The following is a 20,245-nucleotide window of genomic DNA, read 5'->3' on the forward strand; positions in this document are numbered from 1 at the left end:
AGCTGGAGTCCAGTGTCAGTAAGCAACAGGAAGTTGTGAATATCTGCTGCAAATATTAATATATAATTTTAGAACAGGGGTCCCCCTGAAATATGCTTGTGCAAGGAATGTTTGTGTTTTTGTGGTTTGTTGATCAGTTCGTAAGGTATTTAGCGAAACTATCATAGAAACAATTGGCCACATAATTTGGGAGTTCCCAAATCGGGTCATGATCCGATTTTGGGTTGAGAGAGAGAAAAGCCTGTTATTTAATGACCCACACCAAAATAAAATTTTGGGTATGGCTAATCTTCATCCTTGTTTACATTTTCAAGACATGCAGGACCATCCCAAAAGCCTTAGCTTTGTCATAAAAGTAGGTAGACAAAGATGGATTTGCTTCTACTAATCTTAGCTTATAATACTATAACTGTATGAGCAATCCTTAAACATTTTTAGAGAGCCAGTTTTGTGAAAACGGATAAAATACCAGGCTAGAAACCAGGAAACCATGAGTTTTAATCCCACCTTAAGGAATGAAGTCAGCTAGTTCCCCTTTCTTAACCTTAGGAGGAAAGCAATGGCAAACCACTTCCCAAAAAAAACCTTGCCAAGAAAACTGCAGGAACTACAGTAATCTGGATAGTGTGTGACTTGAAGGCACACACATACACATAGTTCAGATCGTTTTTAGTTTGTGACCATATCTTTTAATAAATTAAAGCAAATGAATTTTGACTTGGTACACCTGTAGAAGTCAAAATCAGATTAGGGAGTATTTGACTTTTGTATGGCGTGCATGATTGCCCATGAGTCCAGGTGCAGGAGAGCAGATGTGTTGGAATATCGCCATCGGTACTTTAAAAAGGGAGGCAATGAACTAATAAACTGGTAGAATGAATTACAACTGCCTTCAGAGCTTAAAATCTCGTCTATGCTTATCCTCCTTAGGGATTTCAAAATGGAAGATGGGAAAGCGGTCATCCCATTAGACATCACCGTCCAGGGAGATGTCCTCATTGTGATCTATCACGCCAGGTCCACTTTAGGTGGCAGACTCCAAGCCAAGGTAACAATCAAGATGGGGACTCCTGTGGTCATATAAGTTATGAAAATGCCATTGGGCACTTCAGGGTAGACCTTTTTTCTTACCACTTGGTAATATTTAATATTCTATAAATCGAAAACCATTTCTTCATTTTTCACTTCGCTACTTTCTTGAGCTGAACTGATTTTTAAGAAACAAGTTGTATAAGTAGAAATAAAAGCATTATCGGACATTACGTTAACCAACAACAGCTGCTGCGGAAAAAATGTCAAAAGTTAAAGGGAAATTTTAGAGTTAAAGTGCTGTGGTTTTAATCTTTGAGGGCCAGCATTTTTAAAACAAAAATTAAACATTTCAAGAGATACATAAATACGAAGTTTCTGCAGATTGTTGCATAAAATACAGATTATTCTGAATCTATAGTGGTTGAAATGCTTGAGATTTATTCACGACAAGATTTAGTTACTAATTCAGCTTCTTTGTTGGCCAAGATAGTTGGCTGACTTTGATTCCCGCTGCCCTGAGCCTAGGAAAAAAGAGGCTTGGCTTCAAATGCTAGGAATAAATTTATTGACCACAGGAAATCATTGGGATGCAAGATAAACTGTTTCAGAGCCAAAGGCCTTTTATGGTAACACAAGAATGGCAGTCAGAAAATATATGTAATGAAACACTGAAGGTAGCGAGACGAGGATTTGTGTCTTCTGGGTAATGTAGCTTCACTGGCACGTCTTATTCCTTTCTTTTTTTTTTTGTTCCTTTTCAAGATGGCATCAATGAAGATGTTCCAGATCCAGTTTCATACAGGATTTGTACCTCGCAATGCGACTACTGTGAAATTTGCAAAGTATGTTGATCACGCCTCTATAGGAAATACTTCACAACGTTTCTTGTACTTGCTTTTGTATTTGTTTTTCCCCCCCATATATAAAAAAGGTAAAGGTTCCCCCACACATGCGTGCTAGTCGATTCCGACTCTAGGGGCCAGTGCTCATCTCCGTTTCAAAGCCGAAGAGCCAGCGCGTGTCCGAGGATGTCTCCATGGTCATGTGGCCGGCATGACTAGACACGGCGCACAGAATGCTGTTACCTTCCCACCGTAGTGGTCCCTATTTTTCTACTTGCATTTTTATGTGCTTTCGAACTGCTAGGTTGGCAGAAGCTGGGACGAGTAACAGGCGCTCACTCTGCTACGCGGCACTCGGGATTCGACCCGCCAAACTGCCGACCATCTGATCGACAAGCTCAGCGTCCTAACCCACTGAGTCACCGCGTCCCTTCTTCCCATATATAGCCTCCTCCAATACAGTTCTTCAGGCTTTTTTTCAACCTGGTGGACAACATAATTGCTACTTAAGTGACCTAAATACTGGGGGAGCACCAGGCTTTTCTTCTTCACCCATATCTTGGACTCTTGCATGAATGCTGATGTAGCATGAGGCAGAGTTGAGAGATCAAGGAGTAGGAGATGGTTGCAGTCCACAAAAGAGCCTCTTTTCTAAATGCCTTCATACGTGGATTCCACGTTTCTGACTGTGGCAGGCAGTGTGGCTTCTGATCATTTCAAAGTGAAGATAAAATGGACATCAAATGCTGAGCTCGAAGCAAAATTTGAGTTGTTCTAGGTTTGGCCAGATACAGTATATGAGCCAAACAGAAGCAGAGCTGGATTAAGAGAAATTCATATGCATAACAGGGAGAGTTAAGGATGGAAGTAAATAATCCGGAGAGCTAATTTGCCACTCTTTTCTCTAATTCATAGTACTTCTCCTTGTTTCCAATGTGGTTTCAATATCATTGAGCCTGATCACCCCAATTTTGCTCTTGGTCAAGTGCTGATTTTTTTTTAATTTTATTTTAATTCCATTTATATCCCGCCCTTCTCCGAAGACTCAGGGCGGCTTACAAGCTTAGCAGTAGCTTTCATTCTATGTATATGCCTGCTTATTAGGGCTTTCACACACACCCCCAAGCGGCATTATTACAAAGTCAGCTTAATTGCCCCCAACAATCTGGGTCCTCATTTTACCTACCTCGGAAGGATGGAAGGCTGAGTCAACCTTGAGCCTGGTGGGATGCGAACCTGCACTAATTGCAGGCAGCTGGTGTTACTTAAGGAGGCATTAGCCCACTGCTCCACCAAGGCTCTTTTAGCAACTCTTGTTCTAAGATCTGGTTTTTCTTCCACATTTAAGGGACGGTTGGGGAAATGGTCTATTATTTTATGGAAGCCAGGTTCTGTGTCCTATATTTCGTCGTGATTGATTTTTATAGAGGAATAAAACAGTTAAGGTCTCAATTTATGGGTGGGCTGCTTTTGCAAGCCTCATTGAAGCAAATGAAGTTTGTTTAAGGGCTCTATAATTTTGCTCCAAGAGGTTTCCCTCTGCAATTTCCTTGTAAAAAGAAGTGCTTCTGACTAATGTAATATTGCATACAGGTATGATCTGGATGCCTGCGATATTCAGGAGAAGTATCCTGACTTGTTTCAAGTGAATCTAGAAGTAGAAGTCGAGCCACGAAATAAGCCCATCATGGAACGAGTTCCTTGGGATAACTTGAACATTAAAGGTCTAAATCCCAAGATCCTTTTTTCCAGCCGTGAAGAACAGCAAGAGATTTTATCGAAATTTGGTAAGCCAAAGAAATTCTCCATAATCTTCCTTTTCACTCTCTACTTGAGTAGCTTTTTCATTCCCCCACCCCCCGCCACCTTTTAAGCACGAAAGAGGAAGCCAGTAACAAAAGAGCCTATCTTAAATAAGATGTTTTTGTATTTTGTGGGTTTGATTTTTATTTTTATTTTTCATCTGATAGGTAAGCCTGAACTGCCTAGGCAGCCGGGATCAACTGCCCAATACGAAGCAGAAGCATCAACCTCAGAAGCCTCTTCTGAAGGCCCACCTGTCGAGCCAGACTCTCCAGAAAGCAGCTGTGCTGAGGCAAATTTCTTTCATACACTAGACTGGCAAGGTAAAGGGAAAGGATCTGTTACCAGCAAAAGCTGTGTTGACTCTCTTCGTTTTTCTAAACTCTCTTTTTATCCTTCTCTTAGCCTCAAAGTTCTCAGAGCAGATTATGGATGATTGATCTCATCCTTCCCCATAGTCTTATAATCTAAATTCCATGACAGGCAGGAAAGTGGGGGGAGCAGGAAGGAGAGAGAGAGAGGGAGGGGGAGGGAGGGAGAGGGAGGGGGAGGGAGGGAGAGGGAGAGAGAGAGAGAGAGAGAGAGAGAGAGAGAGAGAGAGAGAGAGAGAGAGAGAGAGAGAGAGAGAGATCCTTATTCTTAAATCTAACTAAGTCAGCATAAAACCCCCAAACTAGCTAATGGAAAAGCTCTGCTTTCTAGTGTGCCTTTTGTTTTAAACCACACCTGCTTTGCTTCATCCGTTTATGGTTGCATAGAGAAAGCAAACAGCTTGCTTCCTTGATTCCTCTTGATCATGATGGATATGATTTTCTGAAGAGTTTTCTCTCAACAATCTCCTTGGTCAAACTCCTCACTTCAGTTTCTTTTTCAAGAAGGAGAGACTTCCGCTGCTGGCCATTTCGTTATGTCTGAACATATCCTTCTCTACCCTTTGTAGAGGCAAAAGAGGTCTCTGGAGTTGATGTCAATTGCACTAAGACAGGGCTTTTCAACCTTTTCACCCATTGTACCACTTTTAAGATATGGCAACATCTGAGTACCATCAGTCGCCTAGCAAGGTGTCAAAAACCTGATGACCAAAAAACAAAAGGGGGGGGGAAAGTAATGAAGTACAGGTAATTCTCGACTTACAACAGTTTGCTTGGTGACTGTTCAAAGTTACAATGGCACTGAAAAAAGTGCCCCCCCAAGCCACAGCTGAGCAAGACACCTGCCTGCCCGCCCAGAGGCGCTCTTCCTCCTGTCCGAGGTTTTCATTCATGTGAGCATTTCTGTTGAGGATTGGCAGTGGGGGTGGGGTGGGGGGTGTTTGGCTTTTATTCCCCCCCCTCCCGTCTGCTGGGTGGTTGCAGCAGGTTTTGGTCACTTCACATGACCCTGGGACACTGTGACCACCATAAATATGAATCAGTTGCCAAGCATCTGAATGTAAATCACAAGACCCTGGAGAGGCTGCAACATTCCAGCTGATCGGCGCTTCTTCTGGGCTCAGCAGAAGTGCCAGAATCAGCGCCAAGCTCCAGCTGGAGCCTGGCGCTGATCCTCGCGCTTCCACTTAGCCCTGACGGCCCTGCAGCTCCATCCGTCTCTCACTCAGGCTTGTGCGGTGCTGCCACCAGTTCAGCTCATTCCCCTCCCCCACTACCACTTTCTAGGATGGTCGCGTAGCACCTGCCAGGTGCCAAGGTATCACAGGTGGTATCCGTACCACTGGTTGAAAAACCCTGCACTAAGACACTCTTCCTCAAGTTGGGCAGTCTCAACATGTGGGACTGTAATTCCCCAGAATTCTTGGCAGTAATCACACTAACTAGGAGATTTTAGGAGTTTGCACTCGTGTCAGAAGCACCGAGGGGCTTCTGGGTTGAAAGGATTAGCCAGTGACATCACTGTTGCCCGGGGGACGCCCAGTTGGGGGTTCCATTCCTGTCCTTGGCAGGAGCTGGAGCAAAGGACGGGAGCTCACCCAACTGCACGGCATCACTTGGGTCTTGAACGCGGGCTTCCTAACCTCCAACCCGGCGTCCTAACCACGCAAGCCACCGTACTCTTCTAGGAGTTGGAATCCACGTTTCTGAAGGTTGTGCTAAGACTTGGCAGCCATGGCAATTTGAGGAGTGCTGCTTGGAGCTTTACCACGGTGCCCCGTGGGAAAAGCGGTTGTTGACGTGCAAAGTTATATTCTTCTGAAGTCAGCCATTTGAGTTCAGCAGGTGCCTTTGGATGAATTGTTGTGTTGATAAGAGAAGAGAATCCCATATGCTTTGCTTTGAATTCCTCCGAGAAAGGCATACGAATACAATAAACTTCTTCTTCTTCTTTTTTTTTAAATAAACAGAAGGAAAACAATCTGAAACGGCTCCGGAAGGTCCCTTTTCTCAAGAGAGTCTTGGGTGCGTTGAGGAAAAGAAGGAGAATGAACCTTCCGACGAGGAATTCTCCGCATTCCCCAATGATGGGGAGGATAGGGAGATGCACCTCCTGGAACAGAAAGATGGCAAGCCTTTTTTTGAAGCTGGCTTCGATATACCAGCTGCTCAGGCGGAAGAGACTCTTGAAGAACGTAGCATTGACTTGCTTGGGCTTGATTCAGAGGCTGCTCCTGAACTGCTCCAGCCTCCGACAGAGATGAAGAGTTCTTCCAGCAACGCAGACTTGCTGAACGGACTCTTTGTTAGTAGCACTCCAGAAATTTCAGAAGATTCAACTGCAGACCTCCTGGGTGGAGGAGCGGACTTTTTTTTTGGTGGCCAAGCCCAGGCCTCAGCAAATGCCCAGGGCAACAGCTCCTCAACCGCAGCCCCCACTTCTTCCACAGGTAGGTACTTCCTGCTTCCTTTTCACTACCCCTCTGGCCTGCGGAGCGAGCTAAGTAAGGGAGACGGCCTTTTTGTTTCTTTTGGCGTTTGTGTCAGATCTGTGATGGAGAGGGCGGGGCTTCTAAATGTCACCTGACAAGCCCCGCCTTTTCTGCTGTGCCTTTGTCCCTTTGTAGAGAGTTTCACTTTCAATTCCTTGTGAAGAGGTTTGTTTGTTTGTTTCCCCCCCCCCCCATTAGTCTCTCCACAGGTTTTTTTCTAAAAAAAAAAAAGAAAAATCTGCTCTAGAGTACAAAACGAAATGTTTCAATAGGTGCTTGATCTTGAAAATCTCAGCTTTTTGAACTTGATTTTTTTTTAACGGTACAGTTCTAGCCTTTGTGTTTACAGCACAACAAATCCTCTATAAGTACGTTAGGAGGCGTATGGAGGAGGAGAGAATTGACAAAAATTGCACCGATCATTAATACAGCGATCCTTTGTTTAATCTGTCCATTGTTCCTACTGTTGGTACATCTTGTTACCTTAAAGATAAAAGGCAGGAAAGCGAGAATGGTTTCAGTTTGGCGTAACAGCTAAATTTTAAGAGGTGTGTACTTACAATTTAATGTCATCCAAGAATAATGGAATCAGTTCTAGCGTTATTCTTGGGTACTGTCAAACGGTGGCCGTTGCTGGTAGTCTTTGGTTGCCAACTGCCTTGTAGCATGGTTTTTACCTGTTGAGATCCTGTCCTCTCAGTCTGTTATAAACCAAAGTTTGCCCTCGACAAAGCAGACCGTGCTATTCCTTGTAATAGATCTTAACATCAGATATTTTTTTTATTAATCCCATTTATATCCTGCCCTTCTCCGAAGACTCAGGGCGGCTTACAATCTAAGCGCAAACCAATGTGCTTAGCAATAGCCTTCATTCTATGTATATGCCTGCTTGTTAGGGCTTTCACACACACACCCAAGCGGCATTATTACAAAGCTTAATTGCCCCCAACAATCTGGGTCCTCATTTTACCTACCTCGGAAGGATGGAAGGCTGAGTCAACCTTGAGCCTGGTGGGACTCGAACCTGCACTAATTGCAGGCAGCTGGTGTTACTTAAGGAGGCATTAGCCCACTGCTCCACCAAGGCTCCATGAAGGGCAGATGAGGGCAGCTGTGCTGGCATAGTTTGGGACAAGATTGTATGCGAGCTGTGTTGATGGAAAATGCCCTGTTTATTGCTATATTTGGCTGCCGATGTGGGATGAAAATGATCAGAGACGAGCAGGTTAGTTTTGCTTGAAATGAGGAGTGGTGAGTGGAGCGGGTTGCCAAAATGAGCAGCTTTGCTGTTTTGCGTTCCCAAAAAGCATCACCCTCTCTTAGTTTCTCGGAGCTTTGACCCTTCAAACCTTTGAAGTTGGCAAGGTGGCGCATCTGCCAGATTTCCTGCTGGCCACAGTGTGGCGTTTCCTGCTGGATATAAATACGGTTCCTGAGCCGCTGCACTCAGTTTTTGCTTGACACTAGGCAGTGAAATACCTTCAGGCTGGAAGCTCCTCTTCCGTTTGTTTTTCTTTTTTTCCCTCCCCTTTTGTAGCTTCTTTTGAAAAAAAAAAATCAATAATGCCTTCCCTTCTGACTGGTACAGTATGACTTTTCTACTTCCGTTCGGGTCACTAGGCCACTGGGGTTTATTTTTTTTTGTAAAGGAAGCCCCCGTTAGGTTTCCTTCCGCTGATGAGTTTTGTGCTAATTTCAGTGTGCCAGGCGGGCTTTCTTTTAGTATAAAACTTAGTTGGCTTTTTGTGTGCTTCAGAGGTTGCAGCTGTTTCTTTTTTTTTTTGAGAGTCAAGAGACTTAAGAGGCGGAACGGATACAGATTAAGGAACTATTACAAGAAGACCACTGCTCTTTCTGATTATTAGAAATCCTTTCGTTGTATAATTAAGCCCTAGTAGTCAAAGGTTGCCTAAAGCTCCGTCTTAACTTCTAGAAAGAATTTATCCTTAATATGCCTTGTGTTGGCACTTCCTCAGGCTTGCTATATTTGCCAGAGCAGAACCTTACTTTTTGTTTGCCTTGTTCCTGGAAGCATATCTCAAGTAACACCAGCAATGTTGTGTTTTGTTTTATCTTTAGCTGACCAGTTTGACCCATTCACAGTCAGTGCAGACAGTCCAACTCTTACCGGTCCTGATCTCTTTGGTGACTTTCTTAGTTCAAATGCGCCAACCGTACCTGCTATGTTTCCTTCCACACACAGTGCACCACCTCCTTCCTCTAGCACAGACTTCCTTAATTTGGGTAAGTGGATGTATGACCTGGTCTCCTACTTCCCTTCTCTCTTTCCTTCCCTTTCTCCCCCAAAATGACGTGGCCTGTTCAGTGAAACCTGATGCTCATATTAGTTCAGTTGGATTAGTGTCAAACAAGCGCTTTGATGGCACCACAGTGGAACAAGCTGTCTGTTGTCGATATAAACTTGTGACTCCCAATCTAATCCGGGGAATGTTTTGCAAACTGACGTCTTCTTTTATCCTCAGATTCTTTTGGGACGCAAAGGCCGCTACATTGGGAAAATCATCCCACAGTGTAAAATTTTAAAATATATAAAAAAAATGCTCTCAAGGCTTTGATCTGTTGTCCAGTCAGCTGTCGGAAGGCAAAAATCTTCCTTTTTTTTTGCTATATATCCTCTCTGTCACATGACTGGTCAGGTGTAATATAAAGTTGGTGCCATCTTTTAAGTAGCAGCTTTCATGGTTCTCAGTGTTCTGTTTTGTGTAACTTAGAAATACTGCCGTTTTGCCTTAAAAACAGGACTGGGTGACCTTTCCACAACCCGTGGAGAAAAAAAAAGTGGGGGTGGGTGGGCTGGTAAGTGCTTCAGGAATCACAGGGGGTTGACTTTTGCTTAAGAGTGAAACTGTGGAAGAACTAAAGACATCCTATAAAGTTTTTTATAGGCCCATTTCTGAAGGCCTTTGCCTCATCAGTCATCCTTAAGGGGTTTCTGATTGGTAGTTAGCTATGAAACTTCTCTGTAGCCAATAAGATGGAGCAGGCTTGTTTTGAACACTACAAAGGTAAAGGTAAAGGTTCCCCCGCACATGCGTGCTAGTTGTTTCTAGTAGCTTATATCTTTTCCAGCCTATTGCTTTTAGCAACCAGCTTCTTGTACCGTTACTGCTTAAAGCTGATGCACGCTCTGGAGCTAAACCAATTTGCTTATATGATATTCTGAAGAGTGATCAAAGTCTCCCGTAACTTTCTCTAATTTAAATGTGCCATATTAGACATTTAAGAATATGGTGGTGAATTCTGTAATGAAGAATTGTGGAGTGTGGTGTTGAGGCTCCTGAGCTGGAATCCTGATCTCTACCAGGATGATAACTGTATTTCATTGTCCTTATTTTTTATTTTATTTTTTTGTTTTCTCTGCCTTTTCAATTGCTAGTTAGAATTCTATGGATAGTGGGCGTGTTTCCCCCACCCCACCCTACGGTGTTTACTCCCTGTATTTTGTGCTTCTGAAAATCTTGGTGCTCTTCCATCTACCCCCAGCCAACTAAAATTTTAATCATAGAATCACTGTTAGAAGAGACATTTTAGGGCATTGATCCAACTCCCTTATTCAGTGCACGAAACCAAATTAAACCATCACGTCTATTCAGTATGTCTGTACATTGTTTACATATGTTAAGTGGAGAAGACCACACTACTTCCTTAGGTAACGGATTCCATTTCTTACTACACTGTCCTTTAATTTACAGTAATTATTCCATGTTCTGCACAATAGGACATTATTCCATGCTGGTATAATGTCTTGCCTTGGTTGCCTTCTGCATGATAATCTCATCAGGTATTTGATGAATCTTGGATCATTGCTTTCTGAGTTCTCTTTTCAAGACTTTATATTACCACTTCTCTCAGTCCTTCCTTGTCAGATCTAATTTCTGGTCCTCTTATCATTCCCATTGCCCTTCTTTACTTCATTTGAATTGGTTTCAAACTTTTCAAAAAATACGGTGCATAGATTGAGATGATATCTGACCAGTATGGAATTCTTCCATTTTTCAAAAACGTACATTAATACAGCCTAAAATAGTGTGCAACCACATTATATTACTGTTACTTAGGCTTGGGTTAAAACTGTTTTAGGGATGTAAGAGGCAGCATACAGAAAAATAATATGAGTACAGTTTATTTCTGCTAGGTTGGATATCTAACCTATGCGAACCAGGGATACAAAGTATTAATTAAACTCAGTAGCTCATTTGAGTTCAAATTCTCTGGAGTCTGAAAAGGAGAGAGACTAAATGAATAACAAACAGCTCACTGTATTACAATATAAATTTATTCTCAGTGTTAAGTATCTAGAGAGTTACCTTCTTCATTTATTTGTAAAGAAAAGTGCTAGAGAAGTAGGTGTAGACATCTATGTTGGCTATGATTCTATATCCTTTATTTCCATGTTGGCAACAACACAATAAACTCTGATCTTGAGTTCAACTTTCCAGCACATTTATTTTTCTGAAAAAGTTTATGGTCCTTTTTCATTCTAAAATATAATTGAGAAAAGAACGCACGCTCGTAAGCAGTGAACCATCTTTGTAGTTATTGCTCATTTGCATCAAGCATTGAGCGGGATAATAGAAAGATCTTTTCCTTTTTCTTGGCTAGTTCACAACACTCTTGTGTACGTAAAAGTGTCTGGTGTTTAAAAACATTCAGTGTCTATAACTGTACACAGGAGTAGCTCTCCTTGGATGGAGGTCTGTCTGAATAGACTGAAGAAGAAACGCAAACACAGGAAGTCTTAATGCCCTTTTTGTATTAAGTCTGAACCGAGGTGGCACCACATGCAGTTGTTATTCAGACTCTTCTCCTGATTAAATCTATAAATAACACTTTGTAGAGTCTGGAAAAGATCTCTCTTGCCAGCTTAACAGCACATCTGCTCCCTGCTTTGGATAAAGACGCAGAGAGCTTTTCCAAAATGATTGTGTCATCTGTTAGAGGGATTTAGTAGGCTTGCTATAAGACCAGGTTGGACAATGGCTTTTTGACCTCAGTGAATTCTTGTGTAACCAATATAATAATTTCAACTTTTGTAGCTCTCAGTTTTTTTTCAGTTATCCAATCTACACGGACATGATTTTTTATTTATTTATTTAAAAAAAAAAAAGAATTCATCTCCATTTCTGTTAAAATAGCAGGCGCCTGCTTCCTGGTTATTTACAGCAAATCTTCAGTGTAATAGCCAAGAGGGTGGAAAAGAAAGAACAATAAAGTCAAATGTCCATTAAATTTAAATGGGTATTACATACATACCTGCATAAGTTGATGAACGGGGATTTTCCACCTGCAAAAAATGGCAAATGGGAGTACAATACAAGAACAGAGTTATACAGCAAAGTTTTTGCCTGTTAATCTGTAACCGAGGGTCTTATACAATCCTGAGAGTACGTCTAAATGAATGTTACGAAATATTTCATTTTAATGGTGAAATAACTTTCATACTAACCTTGGACAGAAGCATATAAGGAAATAAAAATAATCTTCAATACAGTTGTCTTTTTCATGCAATGGATTAAGGAATGTTTTCTTATCTTACTTTTGAAGCTGTCCCTAGGTTGACATAAGCTTTCATAACTTAGATTTCTTGAACTAAACTTTTAAAATTGCCAGCCAACCTGGCTGGAAATATTGGGAATGCTGGTCTATCATATATGTAATGCACCTACTTATGAAGATTATTTATCCTTTGTCTGACTTTGGTTCTGATAACCATTTACTATCCAGAGCAGTGGTTCTCAACTTGTGGTCCGCAAACCCCCAGGGGAACACAATGTTGTCACAGGAGATCTACTGAGGCTTGAAGAATTAAGTCTTGGGGTCCCTGGCCATCGTCCTTGACCAGAAAAGATATTTAAAGGGTGTGTGTGGTGAAGAAAAAATTGAGAAACACTGATCCAGAACAAGTAACAATTTCTCCCCCAATAAATAAATAAATAAATAAATAAATAAATAAATAAATAAATCAGTTTCATACTCAGAGTAAACTGAGGCCTTCTGGATATGAACACTGAGAATGGCAGTAGATCTGGTTTATGCTAACTTTGGAAGGTAAATTGAAAACACTAATCCAGCCCAACCAAAAAGCCATTTGCATTTTTTTTAACGCAAATCAGTACTATTAAAAGTCAGTACTAAACGTTTGAGTGTTAAAATGAGAAAAGTGGAACATGCAGAGACCTTGACTTAATTTAGTCTAATTGACCTGAATAGAATGCTGGTAATTGTAGAACTGGAAAATTCAAAATACTGTAAGACCTAGTGTTTGTTTGTTTTTTGCCAGGAAGGGCTTACCTGTTTACTAGTGGAACAGTCGCAAAAGAAACCTCTTATACTTCAATTATAGTTATTTTATTGTGCATAACTTTGTGACACTATAGCTGTTATTCTTTTTTTAAAAAAATTCCATTTATATCCCGCAATTCTCCGAAGACTCAGGGTGGCTTACAAGCTTAGCAGTAGCCTTCATTCTATGTATATGCCTGCTTATTAGGGCTTTCACACACACACCCAAGCGGCATTATTACAAAGTCAGCTTAATTGCCCCCAACAATCTGGGTCCTCATTTTACCTACCTCGGAAGGATGGAAGGCTGAGTCAACCTTGAGCCTGGTGGGATGCGAACCTGCACTAATTGCAGGCAGCTGGTGTTACTTAAGGAGGCATTAGCCCACTGCTCCACCAAGGCTCTTATATTCATGCTGATAAGGAATAAAGGGGTTTTTTAGTCCAACATATCCACTGGAATGGATGCTAGAAATGCTAGAAAATCATTTAAAAGAAAAGAAGCCAAATATAAAAGATAATGTACATTCTTTCTTTGTGTATTTGATGGGGTAGACATCAGGTAAGGCTTTTTGTGGGTGGATGGGGAGGAAGCCAGAAGCAACAATAGCATTTCCTACAAATGTTCCGCTATTCCTAAGGGGTATGTGATTCAAAGTGTGCAATTAATAACCACATTCAGATCTGTAGGTAGTCCTTGACTTACAACCATAAGTTTAATGATCATTCAAAGTTATGACAGCACTGAAAGTAGTACCTTACTATGAGTCCTCAGCCTTACAGTTGTCACAGTGCCTTATGGTCACTGAGATTGCTACTGTTAAGACTCCTTCATAGCTGCCAGCCCCATGTGGCTTCCTGGTTTACTGAGGAAATGAGAGAAATTAAGCAATTGCTTAATTGAAAAATTGCTAAGAATGAAGGTGGTATAAACCCAAAAGTTGATGCAACTGAGAACGAGAATGAATTTATATTCAAACTTACATTATAGCAATGAGAGCAAAGTATCCCCTATAACAGTGATGGCGAGCCTTTTAGAGACCAAGTGCCCCAAAACCACCCCCCACTCCGCCTTCCCGCCCCCGCTCTGCTCTGCCCTCACTCCACCCGCCCTCAGGGTCATCCACGGCCCGCCGTAGATCACCCAGGCGGCCCTGCAGTGCCATGGTGGCCACGCCCTCCACCTGCGCTCCGCAGCATCAGCTGCTGCCTAGCTGCCATGTGCTTGGCTGCACTGCTCCGTGCGGGCTGCACTCCATGCGGGGGTGACTCTCCTCGGCGGGGCTGCTGGTAACGGGGCTGCGGGGGGAGGTGGGGCTGGGGTGACGGCATGCGTGCCCACAGAGAGTGCTCCGAGTGCCGCCTCTGGCACTCGTGCCATAGGTTTGCTACCACTGCCCTATAAGATGCCTCTAGCTTTAATTTTACAAATTCATTTATTTGACCTGCATTGGTGGAGCAGTGGGCTGATGCCTCCTTAAGTAACACCAGCTGCCTGCAATTAGTGCAGGTTCGCATCCCACCAGGCTCAAGGTTGACTCAGCCTTCCATCCTTCCGAGGTAGGTAAAATGAGGACCCAGATTGTTGGGGGCAATAAGCTGACTTTGTAATAATGCCGCTTGGGGTGTGTGTGAAAGCTCTAACAAGCAGGCATATACATAGAATGAAGGCTACTGCTAAGCTTGTAAGCCGCCCTGAGTCTTCGGAGAAGGGCGGGATATAAATGGAATTAAAATAAAATAAATAAATGAATTATATTCCCAGTATTCACTTTAAAAAGAGTATATATATTTATACATTTGTTTTAAGTTGGAAGACTTCCCAATGTCAAACAGAATCTATGATCCTTAAATCAGGCAATTGTGTACATTGAACCTGGGTGCAAAGCTGTTGCTTCTCTCACTGACTGATGAAGCCTCTTTTCGTTCTCAACTCTGTTGTTCTCTTCGACGGAGAAATTGGCCGCATCTTTTTGCTTCGTTTGATTCAGTCTGCATTGAAATGGTAGAAGTTATATTTTCAAAGCAAGACATTTGTGAACCTGCCTGTTTCACTGGAAAAAGTTTTAGCAAAAATCTTGATAGTGAAACGTCTAAAAGGAGAGGCCCTGTGATCTGTAGAAGGGGCCTAAGAGTCAGCAGCTAGCTCTGCAATTGGATTCCGATGACTTTTCTGGCTAATTAAGAGATGTTAAACACGGATCTGGGGTGAGCTTAAATCTGATGTCATGCCAGACCTGTATCTTTATTTTGAGGAAATCTTGTCTGTCGTTTTTAGTTACAGAAGTAAAGGATCTTCTGAGTTGAGAAGACATCTGTTTGTACAGTAGCAACTAGACGTTTGACAGTTGAGGCTAATGGAGACATAATGTGGTTTTTTATAGAATCCGATACCTGCCTGTGTTAACAACATATGTTAGTTGCATTATATATACTTTTATTTATGTCCTTGAGTCAGTTTTTAACCCCTGGCCACTCCCTGGACAAATTCCTGAAATTTTCTTACCTCCTTCCTAGGGGTGTGAGAGAGTGACTGGCCCAAGGTCATCCAGCTGAGTTTGAGTCTAAGGCAGGACTAGAACTCATGGCCACACCATTTCTAGCCTGGTGCCTTAACTACTACACCAACCACTTTATAACTTTTACAAGTGCTTTATAAAATATTTGAGTTGTGAATTTTAACCGTTACCGTGGGCAGGAGTTTTTATGTATTAGACATGTGGATTCTGTGTAGGATGCTTCAGTTGACAAGTCGATTATACTGAGATTGCACTGTAAAGTTTACAACTGTGGAGCACTTCAGATTCACTTTCTAAAAGGTGATTTAATTCCAGGGGGGAAAGAAATACAGCTATTTTATGGCAGACAAGTGCTGGTTCTGCTCAGCTTGTTTCAAAGCAACTTTTGGGGAATCAAGTCTGAAACCCTGCAGTTTTCCAATTTTATTTTATTTTATTTTATTTTATTTTACAAAAACACAATGGGGTGAAAGCCATGCAATGTCTGATAATATGAAGTATCCGCCTTTCCCCATGAAATACGTTTTTGTGCTCTTGGTTTGACTGTTAAGTACTGCCCTTGTAAGACCCAGCCATTGTGGATCCAATTGCATTGGACACCATTTGATTCTCTCTGCCTCCTTCTCTCCCAGTTTCTCGAATGAAGGACTGAGAACTCTTGTTCCCAGCCATAATTATGGCAAAGAACTTAAGTTGAACAAACCTAGCATTGAGTGTGATATGGGAACACTATGACAATGTCTACTTCTTGTTGAAACTTTCCCCATCTTGGCATACATATTCCAGATATGCAGGACTTCTGGAAATTGTAGCTAAACCTATTTGGGGAAGGTGTATATGTGGTGTGCCACACAGGATAAGGTTGGGCTAGGGCTAGGCGGTGTTCATAGTGATGATAAGGCTCTGTTAAGGCCTTAACAAAGCTTTACTTTCTTAATTAGGAATGCTTAAGCTCCTTATCAAAAATAATTTGATAAGATATTCTAAGGCAGGGGTGTCAAACTCAATTTCATTGAGGGCCGCATCAGCATTGTGGTTGCCCTCAGGGGGCCGGGTGGGTGTGGCCTACTGGGTGGGTGTGGCCAGAGTGCATACGGCCTACTGGGTGGGCGTGGCCAGCTCTACATCGTTCGCATCAAGGGTGCCTATGGGGGCCTGGGCAGGAGTGGGACAGATCTGAGGGTCTCTGGCAGAAGGAGGGTCTCTGGGCCAGGGCCAAGGCAGTGGGGGCCGTTCCCTCACTGTTTCCAGGATGGCTTCGCGGGCCACATGAAACCACTTTGCGGGCCGGATCCGGCCCCCGGGCCTTGTGTTTGACATGTCTGTTCTAAGGTTTCAAATATTCAGATAGAAGTTTAAACTGGTGACATCAAGGAGCATTGCTATTTTAATACCTACTCAGAAATGAACAAAAAAAAAATTCCTTTCTTTGACATTCAGAAAACTTGTATGAGACAAGCATGGTCTTTTAGAATGTAGGCCTAAATATACCCATAGCCTATTTGATGGGTATATTTAGGTCTGCATTCTAAAAGACCATGATTTAATACAGAGGGAGGCAAGCTAGCTATTTTGGACTAATCTCACCATGAGCTGGATGATTATAGAGTACGTGTATTGCACCAGATTGTCTACTTCTAATTTAATATTCTTGTATCAAAATAGCACAGTTGAATAGCATTGTAACATTTATTAGCATAGCTGCTAAAGTGATACTATGGTTTGTTTTAACATACAGTAAATATCCTGATTTTGGTGAGTAATTGCCTAAATCCCTTGAACACCTAACTGCGTTTTTTATTTATCTATTTTACAATGCAGTGAACCTTTCTGGGAAATTATAAACAGCAAAGCTTTTGAATACTCATTGGCATGGCTAATTAGTGTTTTGACAAAATCCAACACAAACAGGGATTTATTATTTTTTTTAAAGCCAAGCATAGATGAACATATAAAGGAATACCGCAATCAGTGTGTAACTGCTTGACAATTCCCGTATCTACAGTACAGTTTCTAAAGCACAATCTTCTGTCGGAACAGTGTTTCTCAATCTCTTAAGATGCCTGGATTTCAACTCCTGGAATTCTGGGGAATAATGGGAATTGAAATCTGCCTTTCCTGAAGTTGCTGAGTTGGAGAAACGTTGCACTGGAATGCTAGTGAGAGGCACGGCTTTTTTATTTTCAGGGTTACTGTTTTAATAACAAGAACCCTGCTAGATTAGTTGAGGGATAATATAATTCAGTGGCACCTTGCCATATTTCTCCTGGATGTTTATAAGCACTGTAGGAAGACACATGCCACACTTCCCCCCCCCTTTTGGGGGGTTTTCCCCCCCTATCCCTCTCCTGTTCATGCTTGTTCGTTCATAATTCACTATCCTGTTTAATATAGCAATTAATACCAATACAGCCATTTGATTTAACCTGGTTTGTGAACTTTGGAGGCAAGGAGATAAACGTCTGTGCTTTGGGATGGGGGAAATCAGTGCTTCATATCCTTATTCAGAGATGATGTTTTGTTGCGTGGGCTTTGGAGGATCCCAGCTAATCCTTTCCTCTGTGCGTGTCTTGAACAGGGATCAGATACCATTGGAAAAGTTACCTATTCCTGTTCACCATAGATGGCAGTTTAACCCTTTCAGGCAATGAAAATGTTAGGGTTTTTTTTTCTTCTTTTTTTTTCTTTTTCAGCACCCGTACAAATAGATGGAGAGCAACTGGGCCAGTTGGGTTCAAATCTAAAGGAGAAAAATCCAGTGTCCTAACTGTATTTTCATTTGCAGGATGTTACGTTTATGCAATATATACTGTATATATATATTGCATGCTTTTACTCTGATGTGTGGATTTTGATTTGTGTCCTTCTAGGCAACCTGGCCCCAGAGCCACCTAAAATTACTTCCTCAGCAAGCCAGCCAGACCTTTTAGGGGGTTGGGATTCTTGGACTGACATCACTGTCCCAACACCACCCAAGAAGTCAACTTTGGAAGGTATGGTATGAGGCCGTCGCTTGTATTTTTAGCCACCAAAAAGCAAGCCGGCAAAACTAATTGGACCAGGAGATAGCGCCGGAGAGACCTGACAGCTTTATAATGCAGTGTCTTTAAAGTATAGAGGGACGCGGTGGCTCAGTGGGTTAGGACGCTGAACTTGTTGATTGGAAGGTCGGCAGTTTGGCGGGTCGAATCCCGAGTGCCGCGTAACAGAGTGAGCGCCTGTTACTCGTCCCAGCTTCTGCCCACCTAGCAGTTCGAAAGCACGTAAAAATGCAAGTAGAAAAATAGGGACCACTACGGTGGGAAGGTAACAGCGTTCCGTGCGCCTTTGGCGTCTAGTCATGCCGGCCACATGACCACGGAGACGTCCTCGGACAAGCGCTGGCTCTTCGGCTATGAAACGGAGATGAGCACCGGCCCCTAGAGTCGGAAACGACTAGCACGCATGTGCGGGGGAACCTTTACCTTTACCTTTAAAGTATACCTGCGAGAAACCCTTGGCGGTATGGCCAGGTTGGGATTTTGTTTTTGAAAAGCAATAGCAAGGGACAGCAAGCTTTAACATTAGCAATTGCTGCCCTTCCATTTTGCGGCAATTTTTAGAATATGTTCAGACCTAAATGGTGGTTGCGTAATAAAGGAGAATTGGCAACAGCCTTCACCTAGAATTGTATGTGTTTTAGAACTGAAAATGAAACTTTATTATATGGGGATGTGGAAAATTTTCAGGCATAAGCAGGCCGGGTCAGTTGGCTACCTTAGTCGATATCTTTATGTCCTGCCAAATTTGTTTTCTGGCACTTTTTCCTCATTGTGGTCTTAATAGAAGATGATGGAGGGCTGTTTTTTTTAACTGCTGCTGCAATTTCAGGATAAAACAACAGCAGGCAGGGAAATCAGAGATGAAGCATGACATCTTATTTTGGGTCATTAAAGGAAATTAGAATGAAATGAATCAAAGAGTAGAGAATCATGCACAGTCAATAAAAGACATTGGTTTATACAGCTTCCCTACCTGCAATCCCAAAGAATAAACTGAGCAATCACCCTTGTAAAGCATCTCGGTTAATCCCTGGATGTAAGGAAGTAAATTAATCCAACGCGCCAATCGGATTTGTTCAGTGTCACTCAAAGTTGCATGAGCAAGGTTCTTTCTGAACTGAGATGCTCTTCTCTGATTCGTATTTTCCCTTCTCCTGCGTTATTTAAAACGTGGTTGATTTTTGCCAATTATATCACTTAATCTGCTACCAAAACTGCTTCCACAGCAATCATGGATTGGTGGATCCTATAATATTAAAGAGTGTTTCTGCTTCTGTATTCTACGTGGGGTTTTGGGGGGAATTGTCTTTTCACAAAAAGGAGTCCTAATAACAATTCTGGTCTTGTTGTTCTTAGTTATCCAAAGAATTGGGACACACAGAAATAAATTGCACATTAACTTTCTGAACTAAAAGCTTCACTCACACATACATACACACATCCCTGTATACCAGTTTCAGCTGGTAACTGAGATTATGTTTGAGGTTCATAAGGATGAAGATGGCACAACACAGCCAAGTGATTGCTTGAAGGACAGCAGTTTCCGTACACTTAACCTAATTTGCAACAAAATTTGGCCAATACCAGTACAATACTTTTCTCATATATTTACACATGGAAGCTATCTGTTGTTGGGAAAACAGCACCTCGTTTTGATCATCTTGTTCTGTCTTTATAAAAACCTTTGTTCTGATGCTTTTGGACACGCTACCATCTACTAGACAGATTCTTTTGGTTTTGTGGCTTGCTTTGGGTAGATCTCACATACTTCATCTCTTTTACTTGCCACTTTGTACCTTTTCCACAAAATCACAGCACAAGTCCCTCCCTCTCTCTCTCTCT

General features: G+C 42.1%; 1 protein-coding gene across 3 annotated transcripts in view; it reads left to right on the top strand.

Moving 5' to 3' along the window:
• Positions 1-20,245, top strand: part of GAK (cyclin G associated kinase) — a 90,035-nt gene that overhangs the window by 59,469 nt on the left and 10,321 nt on the right. Inside the window, exons 17-23 of one of the 3 annotated variants that reach the window (XM_083353720.1) lie at positions 931-1,048; positions 1,795-1,874; positions 3,468-3,661; positions 3,845-4,000; positions 6,019-6,498; positions 8,620-8,784; positions 18,233-18,355. In XM_083353720.1, coding sequence (XP_083209846.1) covers positions 931-1,048; positions 1,795-1,874; positions 3,468-3,661; positions 3,845-4,000; positions 6,019-6,498; positions 8,620-8,784; positions 18,233-18,355 — 1,316 coding nt within the window. The remainder of the gene's footprint in view (positions 1-930; positions 1,049-1,794; positions 1,875-3,467; positions 3,662-3,844; positions 4,001-6,018; positions 6,499-8,619; positions 8,785-18,232; positions 18,356-20,245) is intronic. The other 2 variants (XM_083353721.1, XM_083353722.1) reach the window with 2 other exon arrangements.

This window comes from Vipera ursinii (genome assembly GCF_947247035.1).
Source record: "Vipera ursinii genome assembly, chromosome: 2".
NCBI lineage: Eukaryota > Metazoa > Chordata > Lepidosauria > Squamata > Viperidae > Vipera > Vipera ursinii.